Here is a 22,952-nt window from a genome sequence, read left to right on the forward strand (position 1 = left end):
AGTTGTAGCCACCGAAGTATAAGGCAAGATCAAGCACAGGCAAAATGCGTGCCGAAAGAAAGCCCTCAGTCCAAAAGTTCATTTTAAAAATGTTTAGTGAAAATTAAAAGCAAATAATCCACACAAGAATATAGAGAAAAGTTGTTACACATGTAGAATAAAAGGCAAAAAAAAGGAAAAATGTATCTTCTCTAAACTTAGCTTTTCTTGAGAAACTTTAGTTATTTCTGTACTTAAAAATTCTTAATTTCTTCTTCTGTATGCCTTAAGCATACGGCTTTGCAGTTAAATAAGCACGAGTTACTTCACACACTTAAAAACGGTTTAAAACCTTATGCCCTCTACCCATTACACATGGCAAGGCTGGTCACTAACTGAAGAATAATGTTTAGTCAAAGCAGATAGAAATAGCTAGAATATACCAATTTTACTCAATTTATGGGGGTTTTAGGAACCTCCCATAGAATATGCATTGTCATCTAGTAAAACATTCATGAATCTAGGAAATGGCTCTTACAAAGACCTTTACAAAGAATTTGCAGTTTTACTGGTGTGTGACACAAGAAACAATATTTATCTTTATACAGATACATAAATATAATATTTCCTGCTGAATGTAGTGTTGTGTAACTGGAGAGAAATTAAAGATTTGCAAAGAATAATTCATCACAAATGAGCAAGGAAGGATACCATAACCTGGAAAATTTTTTATTTTTTTTTTAAATGTACAGTGATCCCTCGCTATATCGCGCTTCGCCTTTCGCGGCTTCACTCTATAGCGGATTTTATATACAATACAATACAGTTTATTTTTGTATAGCCCAAAATCACACAGGAAGTGCCGCAATGGGCTTTAACAGGCCCTGCCTCTTGACAGCCCCCCAGCCTTGACTCTCTAAGACGACAAGGAAAAACTCCCCAAAAAAACCTAGTAGGGAAAAAATGGAAGGAACCTTGGGAGAGGCAGTTCAAAGAGAGACCCCTTTATGTAAGCATATTTAAATATATATCGCGGATTTTTTGCTGGTTCGCAGATTTCTGTGGACAATGGGTCTTTTAATTTCTGGTACATGCTTCCTCAGTTGGTTTGCCCAGTTGATTTCATACAAGGGACGCTACTGGCAGATGGCTGAGAAGCTACCCAACTTACTTTTCTCTGCCTCTCTTGCGCTGACTTTCTCTGATCCTGACGTAGGGGGTGTGAGCAGGGGGGCTGTTCGCACACCTAGACAATACGGACGCTCGTCTAAAAATGCTGAAAGATTATCTTCACGTTGGCTACCTTCTGTGCAGTTGCTTCGTGAAGCGACATGCTGCACGGTGCTTCGCATACTTAAAAGCTCGAAGGGCACGTATTGATTTTTTTTTATCTGTCTCTCTCTGCTCCTGACGGAGGGGGTGTGAGCTGCCACCTTCAACAGCTTTGTGCCGCGGTGCTTCGCATACTTAAAAGCCAAACAGCCCTATTGATTTGTTTGCTCCTTTGAAGAGGAAGATATGTTTGCATTCTTTTAATTGTGAGACTGAACTGTCATCTCTGTCTTGTCATGGAGCACAGTTTAAACTTTTGAAAAAGAGACAAATGTTTGTTTGCAGTGTTTGAATAACGTTCCTGTCTCTCTACAACCTCCTGTGTTTCTGCGCAAATCTGTGACCCAAGCATGACAATATAAAAATAACCATATAAACATATGGTTTCTACTTCGCGGATTTTCTTATTTCACGGGTGGCTGTGGAACGCAACCGCCACGATGGAGGAGGGATTACTGTATACCCAATAACACACAAAAAGAGCCTACATTAAACAAAGTATATTTTATGTGCATATATAAACAGATTATTAAAACAAATCTAGTAAAGTCTAGTTGTAGACTTAACCCTTACAACACAAAACGAACCCAGTTTTGTATTTGAAAAAGTAAAATCACCTTAAATTTCATCTGTTCTACCCATAAAAACACTAAATGTTACCTGGTCTAAAAGTGAGGATAATTGGCACTACAGGTCGAGATGGTCATGTCAATAATATAGAATAGATTTGGGTGAAAAATTTGAAGTACAAAGCACCTTAAACAGGGTGTCAAAATTGGGTCAATAAAATCCCATAAGGCACAGCAATGGATCCGCAAAGGAAGACACTACAAAGTTAACTTCCTTTAGTTATTCGTTTAGACATGCAGTCAGAAAGCTGATACTGTGCAGCCTTGTTCATGTTTCTACTGGTATCGTTAGGCAGATTTGTTCATTCTGGTGTTTTGAGTATTGTAATCTGCATCTGCTGCAGAGACGTGTAAACATTTCATCTGAAAACTGGAGAATGTAACTTATGAAGAGCACCAATCGCTAAACTAAAAGCCACCCAGGATAAACATCCACCCTTGATATTTCTGATTTTTAGTAAGCTTTCTAATACTTTGCTATCCATTTTTTTCTATTATATTTTCTTCTGTTTGCGTATTTTTATATATGAATAATTACCACATTGCATTTAAATTTACTACCCTTTGTCACTTATCTAGCGCAATTAAAATAAGAGGGTGCCTAGTGTGGGTCAAATTGCTGCTTTCTTTTCCAAGCTGTTTATCGGGGTATTAAGGTCGTTCCTCAATAGTAAATAGTAACAACTGTGGTAAAAGCAAGACAGTTTGGATAGTAAGTAGCATATAACCAAAAGTTGTTTGTTAGCACTGCTGATAGTATTCTCTACATAGGGACTCCCTATGTGTAATGTTGCTGAATGATTGGCAATTGGTACCACTAAAGACTTTATCTGGATAGCATCGTTAAGTGTATGTGTGTGCATCTTTGTGTGTGTTAATCTTAATGGGTGAGAGTTAGGGCTGGGCGATTTGGGCTAAAATCAAAATCTCGATTAATTGAACATTTTAACTCGATTACAATTAATGAACGATTATTTTATTTATTTATTTATTTTTTTGCCCTCATAGTTCACTGACAAGTTTTGTACAGTAAATATGCTCACATATTACAAGTGAGAGATTTTTGAATGAAAGGTGCATTACTTGATTTTAAAATAATTGAAGGAAACACACTATCTACTGTCTGTGATTATTTATTGAACATCAATGTTGAACAATTGAAATTAAAGCACACATTGCCTAAAACGAACAGTCACTTTGTTCTTATAAAAAAAGTCAAAATAAATAACTTGCACTTTTGGAAACAAAATTAATTATTTTCAATGTTTTTCTTATTAAAAGTAGAAAATAAGCAGTATCTCTTCTAAATAAAATAACTCTTATATATCCTGTAAATAATATTTTAAATAGTGCATTTCATCTTCTGTAAACAAATATTTTAATGTTGTAATGAAAATAGAACTCTCTAAACACTGTTGCATGAGGTGATCTTAGCGATCTTGTCATGTCACTATATGAACATGAATTTACTCTAAGTTCTTACTAAGAAACACGAGCATGTTAACCTTTTCAGGTTCAGGCAGGACCTGAGGCATGTAACAATGTTTCTGCCCGAACTGAAAACCCGCTCTGATGGGGAGCTAGTAGCTGGTATGCAGAGATACTTTTTTGCCACCTTACTTTGAGTGGGAAAGTGTACATGATGCTTCCTCCACCAGTCCAGTGGATTTGCCTCACTATCCAGCATGGGGGACACCAAATAGCTGCTCATCTCTGCTTCTAGCGATTGCTGAAGTGACAGAGTGGGTGTAGCTGAACTTGCTGAAGGTGTTGCCTCACTCCCTTTAAAAAAGCTTCCTAATGACCTCTTTTGCTTTTATGCTATTATATTTAATTAAGATGACGTGTACTTACCAATTGCAAGGTGTAGGCGGTGTCCAAAACACTGCTGCCGTAACCATCCATTAAGCGCAGCAGCTTTGACAACATTAGCACCATTGTCTGTCGTAATGGCTGAAAGTTTTTCTTCCGCGAGGTCCCATTCAGAAAGCATATCTTTCAGACCTTGCGCAATCATATCTGCCGTGTGATCGGCTGGAAAATATGCCGTCTCAAGGCATCTCTGGCGCAGCTTCCAATCATCGTCAATGTAGTGCAAAGTAAGGCTCAAGAATGGGTCCATCGTCCTACTTGACCAGAGATCAGATGTGGCTGCAAAGTGTTGAACATTTTTCAGTTCAGCAGCTACATTTTTACAACATGTCTTGTACATGTCTGGCAGCGCAGTTTTAGAAAAATGTGATCGCGATGGCACAGTGTATCTTCTGTCGAGAGTTTTAACGAGGTGTTTAAACCCGCTTCGCTCCACTGTAGCCAAGGGAGTCATATCCTTTGCGATGTAATAACAAATAGCATCAGTTATTTCTTTCCATCTTCTTGAACTCTTCTCATACTGTGTGGCATTTGTGAACGCTTGTGTTATCGACATCTGCTTTGCGGAGGCACTTGTTGCTGGCCGCTTGTCAGTCTCTTTTTGTTTTTTTTGAGCCATGCACTGTTCATATTCAGTAACGTGATTGTGCTTCAAGTGTTGAAACAAATTGGTGGTGTTACCTTTGGGCGTCGAAACTGTTTTTCTACAGTGTCTACATCTGACTTCATTTTGTTCGATGTCATCCTTACTGAAGCCAAAATGTGTCCAAATGATGGAGACTGTGTTTTTCTTTGGTACAAGCTGCTCTTGTTGCTCAGTTGTGTCAGTGTTTAAGCTCTCCATGCTCGACATGTCGCCGGAATAACTTAACGTAACGGAGCGGGTTCACGTGACTCCACACGCGGTAGTGTTTTTAAAGGGAAAGTAATCGAAATAATCGACCTGGAAAAATTTGATTGATTATAGGTTCTGAATGTCGATTGCGATTACTTTTCGATTAATCGCCCAGCCCTAGTGAGAGTAGAATAACCCAAAAAAATTCCTGGTAAGCTGTTCCAACTTCACAATAATACAAACAGTATAATAATACAGATATATAAAGAGATTGGAATGAACGATTAATTGATTTCAAGGCCAACAGGCATTTTACTAGTGAAGTGCTTTGCAAACTGCAATATTTTGCAGATCTATTTTTGCAATTCACTTCTACAATTGGCCTTTTAGTAATTGTGAACTTTTTTTTTCCTCCATTAGTAAACCTAAAGAGCAAACATCCTTTTTTGCCCCACTGCTGTGCTCTTTGATCCACAAGTCAGACCCATTTTTGTGGGCATGCCCAGCCAAACAGACCACTACGGCCATCTTGTAATAATTTTTTAATGAGGAAAAAATACTCTATGTTTAAAATGAAAATACTGTATGTACTTTTAGATTAAAAAAGAACAAAATATGCGATTTTTTGATTGGACTGATAGGTGCATCTTCTAGTGGGTATGATCAAATCTCATACCCAAACTGGATAATTGGCGTGGACATTAACTCAGCATTACCTCCTGCAGAAGGTTGTGCGTAGATCCAAAGTCACCAATGTGGACCATTAATAATTACAAAGTATAGTGTATCAATTAAAAAAAAATACCTTACAGATATTGTAAAATGAAAGACATTGCCCCAGCTCCTCAATTACATGACTACCTGGTATTTCACTTGAACATCCTCATATTGGTAACAGAACTCCGCTATCAAACGGTGTGAGTGAGGGCACTGAACAGAATCGGACTAAACGACATGTGCCAAGTTCATTCACTGTACATGACCTGGGCACGAACAAGGAGGGAGCTGCATATGGGGGAACTTTTTACTTGGATCTCTTTCTGTGCTTAGTTGTGTGTAGGCACACGTCATACAGCGGCCTCACTGTTTCTTTTGCTTTATACATTCATGCTGTCTGGCTTGGTGATACATTATTCTGATGTCCTAAGTGACACAGACCTCTTGTTGCAAATCATCTCTTCAAACCAGCGCTTGATTGATTAGCGCATCAAAATCTCTGCTGTTTTTTTTTTTTTTTAAATAAATCAGTGCTTGTTTAAAAAGCGTAATAGGATTTGCTCTATTTAAAATTAAAACCGGTCCAGTGCAGTGGGTGCCTCCAACATAAAACGTCAGCTTTTCATCTGCCTGCTCCTTTATTTCATTCACTATTCTCGTGTTGTTGCAGTCTTGCTAACTGACTGGCCCATATTTGTTTTGATATTCTTCAGGACAGTGGGCCATAAATGGAGCCACGAATAGAAGCCTAAATCCTTATAAGTCACACGCACTGGCACTACACCTCATTACATCATTATTAATATTTTTTTAGTTGTTTTACTGGTGAGACTACAAAACATTAAGTGCTTATGACAATGTTGCTTGGGTCTCGTTTATTGCACGCAGCTGGTAACAGCTATAAAGCAAAGCTGTGGTGGATCCCAGAGGAAAGCATTTTTTTGTGAAAGTACAGGACACGTCTGTAGGAAGGAGTTGAGTAACTGGGGTGTGAGGGATAAGATTTTGCTTCCGTGCCAAACAGGCCATATGGTTTAAACCTCTAGCCTCCAGTAGTAGGCTGAAAACAAGACAGCGGTGCGGATGCTTCCCTTCTATAGGGTGCAGCTGCATGTGATTTTAATGGCTCTTATTTTTAAACAGTTTAAACAGTACTGCTTGGATTTTTTTTTAATTTGGTGTTTGTTGTTCTATTCTAAACTAAATGTAATGGCCAGCAGTACTAACCTAAGTTTAAAAAAAAATTACAATATTTTCTTGTTTTTGATTTGAATGTTCAAACCTTATTTTCCACCTAACTTGACAGCCCTAGTACACAATGTTACTTTTTTGCTGCTGAGCAAACTGACTCACAAATTCCGGTATATACCAGCCACAGGTTTACCATCAGGGAGACTGCTTAGTGCTTGGGTAATGAAGTCATATTGTCAGTGTTCATGTTTGAAACCAGTAAAGACTGACATGCTGGTGTTTTTGCCAAAAAATCTGTAAAGACCACAATGAGTGTTGAGAATGTAGGGATGTCAGTGAAGCAAGTATTATGGAGAACTTCTGTTGTTTGGAATGATTTTAAGATTTTAGTTGTTCTGCATTATATCCTATAGTGCCAGTCTTTGAAAAAAGAAAAAAAAAAAAAAGTTTGAAAGTTAAATGCTGCCTATCTGCAAGTAAATGTTTTATTTTAATGTGTAATATTTAGATATTTCATTTAACATTTACATTGAATTTTTCTACTTAGTACTTAAGTTTTTTATAATTATTCTGTGGTTTGTCATTTTAATGAGCTAAATGCTAGATATCAGTAAATATTGTTCTATTGATTACAGATGGTACAATATTTACATACTATTCCTGAGCCACATGTCACAGCGTTTATGATAACTGTTCTAAGCTCTATGCCAATTCAAAAATAATAAACATGTCATACTTGAATTAGAATATTAAGCACTTCATATTTTGATGGTATTTCATGTGGTAATGCTCCATCATGTTTTAAATCTATTACACAGTGAATATTGAACTGAAAGTTGACTTTAAAAAATTAAATCGCAAGTCAAACCTTAATGACAATATCTATCATAAAAATCGCAACTAAATATTTTCTCTAAATCATTCAGCCCTAGAAGAGGTACCTACAATTTATGAATGAGATTCATAAATTGGCAAAAGTGTACATTAACACTGTCACTTTCTATGTATGTTGTGGTTGGCTACTTATTCAAGAAAAAACCCAAAACACACTTGTTGCAATAAACGAAATAATACAATTTGTTCATATTACGATAATAGACAACAGAAGCACTGTTTAACTTTTCTCTTATATACAAAAGGCACACAAGTTTCTTTTTCTTGGATTATATCAGTCTTGTTTTATACTCCTATATAAAAAGGCACATAACTTGAATTCTTATGTTTCAATGTGTGTGGTTAAGATGGATAAGTTTTTTAGCTAGTTATTAAGATTCTACTGCCTGCAACATGAGGTTTGTTTACTCACAGCTTGTCTACGCACTGGCTTACCTCCCCACACTCAGTTTCTCTGTGTGCAAATTCGAAACTTAGAACAGCTGGAACATATCTTTTACAATGTTATTACCTTTCAGTTACAGTGACACCAATATTATAATACATTACCTGGCTTTAATCTACCAAATTACAATTATTACTTCTCAGAATCAAAGCAAGTGTACTTACAGTCTGATGTAAGTAATGCTTTGTTCCTTTCCTCTTTGGCTTTCCCCAGACAAAATGAAGAATCTCCAGTGCCTTCTTTCTTTGTTCAGGAGCTCTTCTCTATTGCTTTGGTTTTATCTTCTTGTTGTGACCTGTACAGCAGTTTTCACTTAGAGGATTTCACACACTGTGTTCCTCATGTTGCCAGAAAAGTTGTGTTTTTTGGGAAACTGGTGATCATTCAGTCATTGCTTTTAGCAAGATAAACACATGACCTTACAGTCTTCCTCTGCTTGCAACCCTAACCTTAACCCTCATCCAACTCCTTTTCAGATGGTCTTCCATTTTTACAGATCAGCACTATTTACCCATTGGAGGAGAAAGGATTGCCCTAACCTTTGTTACGGCCACACCCTATTGGCAATGGGATCTGGCTATGGACAGCTACAATCACAGACAGGTTGACAGCAGTAAGCTGATAGAGGAAGCAATGAGTTTGGATGTGAAAGGGTTTTGTTTAAAGGCCGGAGTGGACATCTTGCTTCTGATTGACTGGATGCACGTAAGCCCATATAACTGGTGCAAAGTTCTGTCCATCAAGGTTGCCATTCTCTGAATAATGCCACTTTGATCAAACTTGGGTATCCAGGTGGTGCCTCTAAGACCTGCTTCTGAGTGTTACTGTAATTGGTCATCTTATCAGATAAGGCGCAGAGACTACATTCTGATGAGGGGCCCCATCATGGAATCAAACTTTTAGTTGAGATTAAGAGTGTCTGGTGCTGACTTGCTAAGACAAGACTTGCACTCCTGGCAGATCAGAATGGATAATGTCAATTTGTCCTACAAATGTCTTTACTAATTTGGGGACAAAAAGCCTCATACCCAACACAGCAGTTAACCCTCTCACCAACAGCTGTCGATTTAAACAAGACACAACTGAATCTGACATCATACTAAAGTTCCAAAAGTGAAATGCAAAGACAAGCTTAAAAATCAAGTAAATCCAAAAAATCAAGAAAGACCAAAAGAAGAGCTAGCTGCTTCATTGTTCAGTGTTTGTCTCTTCTAAGTCAATACTGTACATAAGCAGTTACCATATTTCTATCATCTTAATGTATGTCAATTAAATTTATTGTTCAGTTTCTTAATAAATTGTGTGCTTCAGTTACCTTGATGTAATTCTAACAATCCAGAGCCCCATCTACAGAAAATTGTGAGGAAAATAAAATGGAACTCCTACCGTGTTTCCCCGAAAATGAGATCTACTCCGAAAATATGCCCTAACATGATTTTCAGGCTGCTCTGTAATATAAGCCCTACCCCAAAAATAAGCTCTAGTCAAGATTGTCAGCTGAAAAGTAAGGCGTCTAAGGCCAGGTTTATACTTCACGCGATGCAACGCGTGTGCCCAAAACATCCATTAAATTTCGAAAACACCTTGCCACAATATTTCTGAAAAGGATGTTTAATGATTACATCCATCAATTTGGGGGTGCGCCCATTCCGGCAGCATCAGCACTAGACAGAAACAAAATTTCTAGATGGGGCATCAGCTCATCGCAAGGTGAAAACAAGCCCACACAAGCCCAAACCTCCTTCTTTGGAAGGAAAGCACACTGTTGAAACCCACCAGGAAAACATGCAAACTCCAGGTAGGGATCACAAGCGACGTGACTCCCTGCGAGACGGCAGCACTACCGCTCTGCCACCGTGCCACCCCATTTGTGTAACTATTAGCAGTATTTGTTATTTAAACAAAGTTAATGATTTATCTGTAAAATGTCACATACATATATTTAATGCATTTCATCATGAAAGTGATATCAAGTATAAATCTAAGAATTCTAAATGTGCAGAAAGCTTGAATATTATAAATTTAATGTGTTCTGTGTGGCGATGCTGCTGTCAGGTCAGGAGGAAGTCCCAGAAGCGTGTGGCGATTTAATAATCTGGTCGGTTTTAAGATGACGTTTCCGACAGTCTACTTTAATGACTAAGTAAGCTACGGGATTAAAGAGGACATTTCTAGTTTAAAGCTGAAATTTCCACTTTAATCACAAAATAGACATTTTCATTATGTCATTTTTTTTTTTCCATGTGGCTCAAATATGCCGGCGTACATTCGGATGGTATTGTAAAGCTGCCAAAAAAAAAAAAGACGGCACAGAAAATGGTATGTATGTACTTTTAAAATGTATCGTGTCATTACTTTGGGGAATATGCGATGCTTGAATGTCAAAGCACCGCATTTGTATGTTGGCATTTTGCTTCACCACATCGAACCATTCATCAAACATCGAAGCACACACATCGATCCTGGAGGATCCTAAAAGCGGCTGGAGTAGCAAGAAATTCATGATCTGAATGTGTAGAGTTATAACAAAATTCCAAGAAGATGACATGACTGTATTTGGATAAATGTATATTCTTGTACATGAATAAGTGTAAGATATCCCGTGAAAATAAGCCCTAGTGCATCTTTTGAAGCAAAAATTAATATAAGACCCTGTCTTATTTTCAGGGAAACGTGGTAATAAATTGTTTACTGCCCTTGCCGAAAGCACACCTGATAACAGAAAGTGTTTCACAGTAAACTCATCTTTAATTATTGCAGTGTTAGTGAATTCCATCTGCTTGCACAATCTGAAACCAGTTCAGCTACACTCAAATCAAGGACTTCAAAAAGCCACATCTCTGTAAAATATACCACAGTATACCCCGAATGTTATGGGGTTCAGGTTGGGGATAGAAAAAGGAGATTGATTGATAGATAGATAGATAGATAGATAGATAGATAGATAGATAGATAGATAGATAGATAGATAGATAGATAGATAGATAGATAGATTGATGTTATTTTCTTCACAGCAGACAAACGAAATGTTTTTTATCTGAGAAGTATTATGGACAGATTTTCAACATTTAGTGTTAAAAACTAGATGCAACACACTAAACGGATACCAATCAATCCTGTCACTGTGAGGTAGGAATGCTAGCTCTACATTACCACTCTGCCTATGTTAAAACATCTGTATTGAACCTATTAAACAACAGTATATTCTGAATGAAACTAATGGCATGCATGAAACTCTTATTTAGTTCTTGTCACTTGATTACATTGTATATACTTACCTAGTCTGTCCCACCAAGAGCGTATCAAATATTAAAGGGAGCAGCAGGCAAGATCTTTGAATATTGGACTTTTTTAATTCATGTCACTTGATTGCAAGCTATGCACATCCTTAATCTATTCCTCACTAGTTGGCACAAGACATTCAGAGCAAAAACTTGCATTATGATACCAACCACACCAGGAAACACCTTTGTGAAATAACATGATACTTTTGCAAAATAACCCAATAGTCATTGCAAAAAAAAAAAAAAATTTAAAAAAAAAAACACAATCCTTTGTTTTAAGTGGTGGGAATAAGCTTGCATAGAGAATTGGTGTTGTCTTGCAGATATGAAGAAATATCCATATTACTAAACGAGAATGGTAAACCGGATATGGACGCAGGGACCTGCCCGTGGACGCAAAAGACATAGTGCGCAAGTGCCACACAAAGCCCCCCCCAACCTGCACCAGAGCAAAACAGGAGAGACTACGAACCGTCAGAGTAGGAAACAAAGTAAAACGTCAAAAAGAGGCTAAAGAACAGGGACAAACACATGGAGAGCAGGTTACAGAACAAAGCCCCCCTCCCCAGAGTAAAACGAGAGAGACTACGAACCGTCTGACATGCCACAAGCAGGATAAAGCGATTGTCAGAAATAAAATACAAAGTAGGAAACAAAGTAAAACTTTATAAAGGGATTAAAGAACAGGGACGAACACATGGAGAGTGGGTTACAGATGATGAAAACTGGAATGCAACAGCTTCAAAAAAACCTAGGCACGAAACACATGCACACCGAGATACAGAATATAAAGGCAGAAACAATGACAGTTAAACGTCCACACCACACAGCGGAGGCGGACCCGGAAGGTGCAGGCGCCTACATCGTGCGTCGGAAGGCGCGGTAAAGTACAAAAGGCAAAGGCGCCTACACACCATGGTAAAAACCGACATAATACGGAAGGCGCAGGCGTCGCCGCCATATTGTGAGTGGCACTAATGCGTGGTCAAAGCGCAGGAGGAGACATAGTAAAACAAGAGGAGTCAACGCCCCGCCCCAGAGTGAAACGGGACACACTACGGAGTCCACAAAGGTTCATACATCAAACACGAGATGGTACGGACACGCGTCTGAAACCGCGGAAGCAAAACTGTCTCGGCTCCAAAACCAAACAGCTCAACAACTAACACAGCTTTGACACCGAGCCCGCGTGGACAGATCTAATGAATGTGGACGCCTACAACGCGCGTCTCAAACTGCATAGGCAAAGCAGGCACGGATTCAACACGACACAGCTCGAGTGACCGAGATACAAACACGCGCCTGCCTGTATATAATTAATAAACGCAGGCGCCTACAACGTGCGTCTGAAATGCCGCAGACCAGGCAGGCACTGCTCCAAAAAGAAAGAGCTCGACTAAACGAGATACAAAGTGAAACGGGAAACACTACAGAGTCCGCAGTGCTCCACAATGCACCGCATAATAGTTCGGAAAGAGCTTCGTAGTAACAGTGGGGAGACCCAGAGTGACACGGGCGAATGCTCCGTATTAAACATACGTCATCCTCACACGTCCAAACTATATAGCATAGGTGAATCACATTACAGTGATGCATTATTAACAGTACGATAAACATCACAGTATCGCAAACAAATGAAAATTATTACTCGAAAAAGGGAAAATATATTCACCACGGAACAGGTGTCATTGAAACAAAAGCAGAATACAGTAATCCCTCACCTATCGCGGGGGTTACGTTCCAGAGCCCCCCGCGATAGGTGAAAATCCGCGAAGTAGCGACCTATATTTATTTTATTATTTATACATATTTTAAGGCTTTATAAACCCTTCCCACACTCTTATAAACCTTTCTCACTCTCTTGTTAACCTTTCCCACGCTCTTATAAACACTTCCTATGCTCTTAAACACTTTCTACATTCTTAAACACCTCAGACCAACACTGCACACTGCCTGCACGCAGCGATCAGACGTCAATGTGTCTGCACTCGCTTTGTGAAGGGGGGCAGCTGAACTCACGCTGAGCAGAAATGGACTTTGGCTGCTTCTGACAAAATGCCTGCTTGTCGCTCTGCTCGAGGAGTGTGTGTGTGTGTGTGTGTGTGGGTGTGTGAGAGCTGAACGCACCTTCGCTCAAACCCCCCCTCCCCGGAAGCGCAGTAGGCTCCTGCCACTTCGCATTGTCAAGGGGGTGGGGAGCTGAATGAACGCTAAGGAGAAGTGGACTTTGTGCTGCTTGTCGCTCTGCATGTCAATAATTTAAAAGCCTGTACAATCAGGCTTTTAGGTGTACATCACCTATTTTCCTGTCTCACTGTCTTGTCTTGCGTGAAGTTAAAATGTTTTATAATAGTGAGATGTTACTCATATCCTTAGCCCGACATCCACATATCATATGTGTTAACAAAGTGTGTTTTATAAGTTTGCATGTGTTTAAAGCATGTGGGATGGGAATTTTAAGGCTTAAACTATAAAAATGTTTATTTATATGGTCTTTCTATATCGCGGATTTTCTCCTGTTGCTGATGGGTCTGGAACATAACTTCCACGATAGGCGGGCAATCACTTGTATTTAAAAACCCGCGAAGTCGTGAATCCGCGAAAAGTGAACCGCGAAGTAGCGAGGGATTACTGTAAAGCGAGATCAGAAATGAAAGACAGAGTAGAAAGCAAAGTAAAACGTCATAAACAGGTTAAACGAGGGGGACAAACACATGGACAGCAGGTTACAGATAATGAAGACCACAATTCAAAACCTTCAAAAACAAAAGCTCGACTGACCGAGATACAAACTGAAACGGGAAACACTACGGGGTCCGCAGTAATCCACAATGCACCGCATAATAGTACGGACGGAGCTCCGTTTTAACAGTGGGGGGCCCCAGAGTGACACGGGCGAACGCTCCGTATTAAACGTGCGTCATTCTCACACGTGGCTGCCCAGCGGGCACGGGTTCAAAACGCCGGGGGTAGGTGAGTGAAGCAAGCAGGGGGCGGAGCCCCCTTGTTTGACACTATTTCAAATAAACAAATATACAAATAAATACATTCCACAAAATTAGAATAAATACATAAAATGATATATAAGCATACATTAAATGCATCTCCAAATGTATATTTTTTAAAACTTATTTCTTTATGGACTTAATTATTTTAATCATTTATTTCAATAACATCACACACAACAAAAACAGAACATGAAATTTAAACTGTTACTTTTACATATCATGATATGAGGCCTTAAGGACTGATTGAGTAATTCTAAGAGACCATCTCTAATGGCTACAATTACAGCAGTTAAGGCATAAGTCACAGAACTCTCAAGACAAATAAGGCAAAGTACCATGATTATGATTACTCTCACAGTTGAGACTGGTCAACACAGTCATGCATAGTAGATTTAAGTGCAATGAAAAGATCCCAAGAATTTCTGTGTAACTTGGCTAGTTTAATTGAAGAAGCTCTGAATTTATCATTCTCTTCGGAGTCAGCATCTGGAGTATATGCTGTAAATGTGACACTCTGTGGTCTTCTAGATGGAGAGGCAGCAATCAAAAAGCAGTAGTGGCTTGTGTCCAGCTTTAATGGGCGATACAGACAGTTTAGATTTAAGCTCTAGCTTATTTTTGAGTGGTAAAGAAGTGATTAAAAATTAAATATATAAAGAAATAACAAAATGCATAATTTTGTGAGATATTATTTATGGTTATATATTTTTTTTATTTATTGTCACATGAAACAAAATACTGTATTTAGTGATTTGTACATTCATTTAAAAGTATTCCACCGTGCTATCTGGTAAATGCCTTCAGTTCCAGCTGGAATGTGCTGCTTACTCAAGGGGTATCTCCCACCATGGATGGATGGATGGATGGATCTTCACTGCAACACATGAATACTGCATAAACTTGGACTCACAATTGACTTTTAGCTGCTATCACAATGAAGATATGTACCTACATGGCATACTACTACACAGATGAGGACAAACAGATGAAATCAGAGGTGTTACAAATACATTTTTCAGCCAGTAACACAATTGGTATCTTTGCTGAGATGCTGACTGCTAAAATATAAACATCAGAATATGTAGACAAATGGATTGTGTACATTTATGACAACACCTGAAATTCTATAGCCTCTAATGTGCATTTGTGTTTAGAAATAAAAGCATAAAATACTTTTCAGCCATGTCATGAGATGATTTCACTTAATGTTAAAAAAAATTCTTATAGATGCATTAAACAAATCAAATCTTTTCTAGGAAATTAATTTTGGAATTGTTTTCATTATCAATAAGCAGGTTCTCGTAACAGTTGTTACATTTAGCAAATGAGGTAAACTACTGATTATTGAATACATTTATAATTTAAGTTTAACTTAAGTTTGGAAATTGCAGTAAGTCACTTAATTCTGATATCCTTCTGTTAGCAATTTCCTTTTGTGCAAGATACAGGATGCTTCCTTAAAAATACTTCAAATGGTTCAATCATTTTGGCAGGTAATCTGGGAATTAAATTATGTTCAACAATGCAATTAAACATTTATCACAACTGTATTATTACACAGCTATAAACAAGTCCAAAGACTCATATTTTACTTGTTTTTTTTTTAGTTTATAAATCACCTTTTAATGATGTGTGTTACTTATTCCATGTAGTTGTAAAAGAACTATTAATTTGAAAAAGGTTAACTCATGCTAGTGGTAAATAATGTTCAGGTATGATGTACCTAGGCTAATGACATGTCATTTTAACTTCTTTTGTTTAAACAGCAAGTCATTGTACAGGGTGGTTCAGATCTAATTATGCAAAAATTGCATTGCATTGCATTAAAAGTTGCATAGTTAGTTCTGTTTAACGTTATATATAATTCAAAAGTTTTTTTCCCCCACTCTGGAGAGTTGAATAGAAATAACATTCTTAAAATGTGTTCAGACTTCTTCCCCAAATCATCCCTCCAAACTCCACCAAACCCCAAAGTAACGGGTGATTATTGTATTCTGTTTGTTATAGCCAGTGACAATGAAAATAGCCTACAGATAAATACAAACAGGTCTGTCATACAGGAAAACAGTAAAGTATTATAAAACTCTTTTTCTGAAAGTAGGTTAGCATTAATTAGTCTTAGTTTCATAAAACATCACCAATAAAGCAATGAGATAACCTAAAAGAGAAAATGCGTATTTTTTTCCAACCCACTTAACCAGTTCAGGGTGCACGCAAACAAGCACACACAGACACATACACACAATCTTGTACTCTTTTCTACAATTAAACTAACAAGCACACAGGAGGAAAACGGGAGTACTGGGGGAAAAATAAACTCATGTAAATTCCACATTGGCAGATGAAAGAGAAAAAAATCACTTAAAAATATTTACTAAATACAAACATACATCACATAATAGCTTCATACTATACTTCAATGACTCAAAAAGTATTTTAAAATGGTCACTAGTAAACAAATTTTAAAAATTAGGCTACTTACTTGAAAAAATAAATAAGTAGATTTGGACTTTCTAGACATTTTGATTTTCCAGAATAACTGATTCATTTAATTACGACTGGTGGGTGTAATTTAGCAGGGATGAATTCCATTTAAATATACATATGTTTCAGTCATAATGATGTATGAAGGCATTTAGGAGCAATTCTGAAAAGTATGAGGATCAGTACTGGAAGATTTTTCAGACTCAGAAAAATGAGGGTTTTCAGGAAGTTTCATATTTTTTTTCTTAGTTTGTTCGTGAGTAACAGTTTAAAAAAATAAGTAAAAATAAGATTGCATTTTGGTTGCATCGTGAGAGTTAAAACACTTAACTGTGTTAACTTTGTTTTCTCTAAATTCTTTTTGGCAGGATGATGGAACAAGTCTGGAAACATTAAAGGGTAAGGAGATGGCTAATATGTTTAACGCCAAGCTATGTGAAATGGATTGCAAAGTGTTAGTTTAGAAAAAATTTTGTTTAGCTACTTAAGAGAATTTACAGTTCTGATTTTGTGTCAACAGACAAAAAGTAATATGCAATGATGTGTAGAAAACTTGAAAAACTGTACAGATTTAATTGGATTTAAACAGAAATGTGGCAGTCTAGACTTTAACCAGAAGCAAATACTTGGCTTAAAAAACAATGTATGAAACATAATACAGGCAGTCCCCTGGTTACATACGAGATAGGGACTATAGGTTCGTTCTTAAGTTGAATTTGTATGTAAGTCAGAATAGGTACATTATTTTAATAAATGCTATTGTTGACCAACTGTAACCAAGTGCTCTGCCAATGAATGATGGGAGTTTCACCTCTCTCTGACCTTTTTATTATTTCTACTTTATTTTCCATGGTGATGGTTTTTCTCTTCTTTACTGTATCACCAGCACTTGCATCAGATTTGTGTTTCAGAGACATTGTTGAAGAGTGAAGACAAAAGGTTAAGATGAGCTCTTCTCCGCAGCACTGTACACGCTATCACAGCAGGAAGGCACCCCTTGTCAGCACGTCTGGTGTACTGACGAGAGACAACTTCCTGCTATGTATGTAACAGTACAAGCAGGCTTGCTATTGAGAATGAATAGGGAAGGCGAGGAGCAATCCACCATTCACCCACCACACAGTCACCTCCACATGCATACAGTATGCTGCCTGCAGCGTCTGTCCACCGAGAACGAACAGGGTGCGGCCAAAGGTGGGTAGTGAATTGCCCACCACCACCCCCATTCAACAGGCAGCCACCTGAGGCACACTATACAATGCTACCCCCCACCGCCCCATTCACCCTCAATGACCTCTGTTCAGCCACAACCGGGTCACCAGCTTGCGCATCACCAACCTCCCACAGAGAACGAATGGGGCAGTCAGGAGCAGTAGCTGCGGTGGCGTTATGGGCAGGCAGCGAACTGTCCCATCATGCTGCCATCCTGCACATGAGCAGTAGCTGTGGCCCCGGCGACTATGGACCCCGGGTCACCACTTGCCGCGCAACCAGCTGCCCAATGAGAATGAATGGGTTGCAGCTCCCACCACCCCATTCATCAACTGGAGCCGCTCAAGGGACACTACACTGCGCGAGCAGCGAAATCGCCCCCTCTAGCCACCGCTTGCAGCGTCCCCAGGCCGAGGATGACGGAGCAGCAGTTACTGACGAGCCTGCGTCATGTCCCCCAGACAGATGAAGCAGCAGCTTCGGCGCTGTTCAAAAGTCGTATGTCCGTAACTTGGGGACTACCTGTACTGTATTGCTAATGTGAGAATCTAGAGAAAAGTCAGTGTTTTTCTTTTTTTTTTTTACTTTAGTTTTCCATAACTACATTTTGTTTAAAAAAAAAAAAAAAAAAAAAAACGTATGTAACTAGACACTATCCTATGTTTTATCATCCTGAATTATTAACTCATTTGTCAATCTTTGAATATCAGCAACCAATAAATTGCATTTAAACAAATAACTTCATCATGCAGAAAAGACTGTTGTATTAACAATACTCTAATTTCATTTCAATCTGATATTATGGTATGCACAGTGACCATATTATACACTTAGTTTGGATATGATTTGTTAAAGTCATGCAAAACCAATACCTCACACAACTCAATGTTAAAGTCAAGTTTATTAAAGTAAAAAAAAAAAAATTACATACTCTGATCTGGTTCTTCAGCTGTTCGGCCTCTTGGCGTAATTGGTCAAGTTCACTCATTTTTTCCGTGTTAAATGGGGCTTAATGTTTCTGACCGGGACACTCACAGATCTGGCAAGGGGGGGAGAGAAAATGTAATATTAATTGCTCTGTTTACAATTCATTTATAAAAAATGCATAATAAAAACAGAATTCAGATGAATCAGATACTTTCAGCTGTTAAACCACCATATTTTATATAAGAAACTCTCATTCACAAATATTAACTGAATTGAGCAAATTATTCTATTTCACATCTGGCAATAATACCTAATTCTTTAACTTTCGCCACAATTCAAATGTGTTCCACAAAATTACTGCACTACAGTCATGGCTCAGAACTTAGCTAAAAACAAAACACATTCTACATGTGTTAGAATGACTACTTCACATTTACCACAATTGAGCTCCATATTACTGGATCTTAGTCACCATGAAATCTACAGCTGTTTAAAAACAAAAAGTAATTAGCATACCTTCCTTAATCAACTATACAAAAGACGGCAGCATTACAATGAAGATGCTTCAGAATTTGCTTCTGTTTACAAGCTTCAATACTCTGCAACACACAATCCAAATAATTCCTGCTAACTCTGGTATTAGACACAAAGCCAAAGCTGGGTGCGTCAGCTTCTCAACCAAATCCATTTAATTCAAAGAATGCTGATGATCCAAAAAATGATCTGTATGACCTCAATCCTTATTGACTTTTTAAAAATATTTTAATAAATGTACATGTGAACATTCACGCTTCTCCTCTGAAGACTTCCAGGCCATATGTCTCCGCATAAAGATAATTTCTTAAACAACCTTGGGGATTACAAGCTTGATACTATTGCTAAAAAGAATAGTGCTATATGAATATTTCCAAATGTGGACTCATAATGAGAACAGTATCCATTTTTATTTTGTTATAAGTTTTAATAACAATTAAGTTCACAGATTGGTACCAGACCCCTTTTCCTCTTAAGTGTTGCTGTTGATACTATTTAGCATAGCATTAACTACACAACCTTAAGAATTTTGTTGGGACTAGCAGGCACAATAATATTCTTAATTGATTTACTTAATACATGCATATGTCAGAACACAGTATTTTCATAATCTTTTCTGCAGTAACATGTGGGTTCGCCGCTGTAACAAGTTTCATATTCTCTAAACATGCTACAATTAAGAGGAAAATCTCAGAAATAAACTATTAGCTAACATTTGCAAGCTGATTACATGTACCTGTAAATATAATTCATAGTGCTGTGAAGTAGTATTTGCCCCTTCCTGATTTCCATTTTTTTGCATGTTTGTCACACTTAAATGTTTCAGATCATCAAACAAATTTAAATATTAGACAAAGATAACCCATGTAAGCACAAAATGCTGTTTTTAAGTGATGCTTTTACTAATAAGAACTGCAGGCCTCACTTGCCTCAGTTAAAGTCAGTGTTCATGACTTAACCATAAGAGACAGACTGGGCAAATATTGGCATGCACTGACATGAGCTCCAAGGTGAAAACCACTGCTGACCAAAAAGAACATAAAGGCTTATCTCACTTTTGCCAAAAAAAATCCTGATGACCTTCAGGAATTTTGATAAAATATTCTGTGGACTAACGAAACAAAAGTTGAACTTTTTGGAAAGTGTGCGTCCCATTACATCTAGCGTAAAAGTAACACAGCATTTCAGAAAAAGAACATCATACCAACAGTCAAACATGCTGGTGGTAGTGTGATGGTCTGGGGCTGCTTTGCTGCTTCAGGACCTGGATGACTTGCTGTGTTTGATGGAACCATGAACTCTGCCCTCTACCAAAAAATCCTGAAGGAGACCTCAAGCTGAAGCACACTCATTGCCAGTCATCACAAATGCTTGATTGTAGCTGTTGCTGCTAAGGATGGCACAACCAGTTATTAGGTTTAGGGGCAATTACTTTTTCACAGATGGCCTTGGATAGGTTTTTTTACCTTAATAAATAAAATCATCAATTAAAAACTGCATTTTATGTTTACTTGGGTTAAATTTATCAAATATTTAAATTTGTTTGATGACATAAAACATTTAAGTGTGACAAACATGCACAAAAAAAAAAAAAGGAAATCAGGAAGGGGGCAAATATTTTTTCACAGCACTGTAAACCAAAGAACACTAATTTAATGTTTTAAGTTAAAACAGTAGATGATTAAAGAATTTTGTGTTAACATTAAAAAAAATCTCCTGGTAGTTGGTAACTGAATAATACGGCAATAAATAATAAAATAAATAAACACACACTTAAAAGTTTAATTTTAACTTAACTGAATACAAAATTTAACTCTCAAAACATCACATTTCTGTGCTGAAAATCCTGCTTTCATTAGATTAACAATATTATAATATTAAGACATAAAACCTGCTACTTGCCTCCTGAAATCCAGTGCCAACAAAAACAGTAAAAAGCTCAATGGATATTTTGCAGCACATATTCTTAACAATACCAACAGGTCATTATTGAATGGCACAGTTCCCAATGCCCTAATAGTTTCATTTAAAAAAATTCACTACTTCAAAAGTCAGACCTAGATCCACATACACTTAGTAATTGTAGACCCATTTCAAATTTACCCTTTCTCTCTAAAATACTTGGAAAAAGAAATTCAAGTCTGTCCTACGCACTGGTTATAGTACAGAAACGTATGTTGTAAACCACATTCTAACCTTCCCTGACAAAGGAAATTCCATTGTAATCATGTCACTACATTTAAGTGCAGTGTTTGATACCACTGACCATTGTATTTCTATTCTATTCTATTTTAACTGGCATTGGGCTTACTGGCAATTTACAGTCTGGTTTAGTTCTTATTTATCATAGCGATTCAAGTACAAACAGAAATGTGAAGACTGTGCTCCACTGTACACAGAAATGAGATATACATACGATATATATATATATATATATATATAGATATATAGATAGATATATAGATAGATATAGATAGATATACAGTGGTGTGAAAAACTATTTGCCCCCTTCCTGATTTCTTATTCTTTTGCATGTTTGTCACACAAAATGTTTCTGATCATCAAACACATTTAACCATTAGTCAAATATAACACAAGTAAACACAAAATGCAGTTTTTAAATGATGGTGTTTATTATTTAGGGAGAAAAAAAATCCAAACCTACATGGCCCTGTGTGAAAAAGTAATTGCCCCCTTGTTAAAAAATAACCTAACTGTGGTGTATCACACCTGAGTTCAATTTCCATAGCCACCCCCAGGCCTGATTACTGCCACACCTGTTTCAATCAAGAAATCACTTAAATAGGAGCTGCCTGACACAGAGAAGTAGACCAAAAGCACCTCAAAAGCTAGACATCATGCCAAGATCCAAAGAAATTCAGGAACAAATGAGAACAGAAGTAATTGAGATCTATCAGTCTGGTAAAGGTTATAAAGCCATTTCTAAAGCTTTGGGACTCCAGCGAACCACAGTGAGAGCCATTATCCACAAATGGCAAAAACATGGAACAGTGGTGAACCTTCCCAGGAGTGGGCCGGCCGACCAAAATTACCCCAAGAGTGCAGAGACGACTCATCCGAGAGGTCACAAAAGACCCCAGGACAACGTCTAAAGAACTGCAGGCCTCACTTGCCTCAATTAAGGTCAGTGTTCACGACTCCACCATAAGAAAGAGACTGGGCAAAAACGGCCTGCATGGCAGATGTCCAAGACGCAAACCACTGTTAAGCAAAAAGAACATTAGGGCTCGTCTCAATTTTGCTAAGAAACATCTCAATGATTGCCAAGACTTTTGGGAAAATACCTTGTGGACTGATGAGACAAAAATTGAACTTTTTGGAAGGCAAATGTCCCGTTACATCTGGCATAAAAGGAACACAGCATTTCAGAAAAAGAACATCATACCAACAGTAAAATATGGTGGTGGTAGTGTGATGGTCTGGGGTTGTTTTGCTGCTTCAGGACCTGGAAGGCTTGCTGTGATAGATGGAACCATGAATTCTACTGTCTACCAAAAAATCCTGAAGGAGAATGTCCGGCCATCTGTTCGTCAACTCAAGCTGAAGCGATCTTGGGTGCTGCAACAGGACAATGACCCAAAACACACC

The 22,952-nt window shown here is 37.8% G+C and overlaps 1 protein-coding gene across 1 annotated transcript in view; it reads right to left on the minus strand.

Moving 5' to 3' along the window:
- Positions 1–22,952, minus strand: part of gnb1a (guanine nucleotide binding protein (G protein), beta polypeptide 1a) — a 269,592-nt gene that overhangs the window by 158,091 nt on the left and 88,549 nt on the right. Inside the window, exon 2 of the mRNA XM_051931257.1 lies at positions 18,814–18,921. Coding sequence (XP_051787217.1) covers positions 18,814–18,870 — 57 coding nt within the window. The 5' untranslated portion in view covers positions 18,871–18,921. The remainder of the gene's footprint in view (positions 1–18,813; positions 18,922–22,952) is intronic.

This window comes from Erpetoichthys calabaricus, chromosome 8 (genome assembly GCF_900747795.2).
Source record: "Erpetoichthys calabaricus chromosome 8, fErpCal1.3, whole genome shotgun sequence".
In the NCBI taxonomy this organism is placed as follows: Eukaryota; Metazoa; Chordata; class Cladistia; order Polypteriformes; family Polypteridae; genus Erpetoichthys; species Erpetoichthys calabaricus.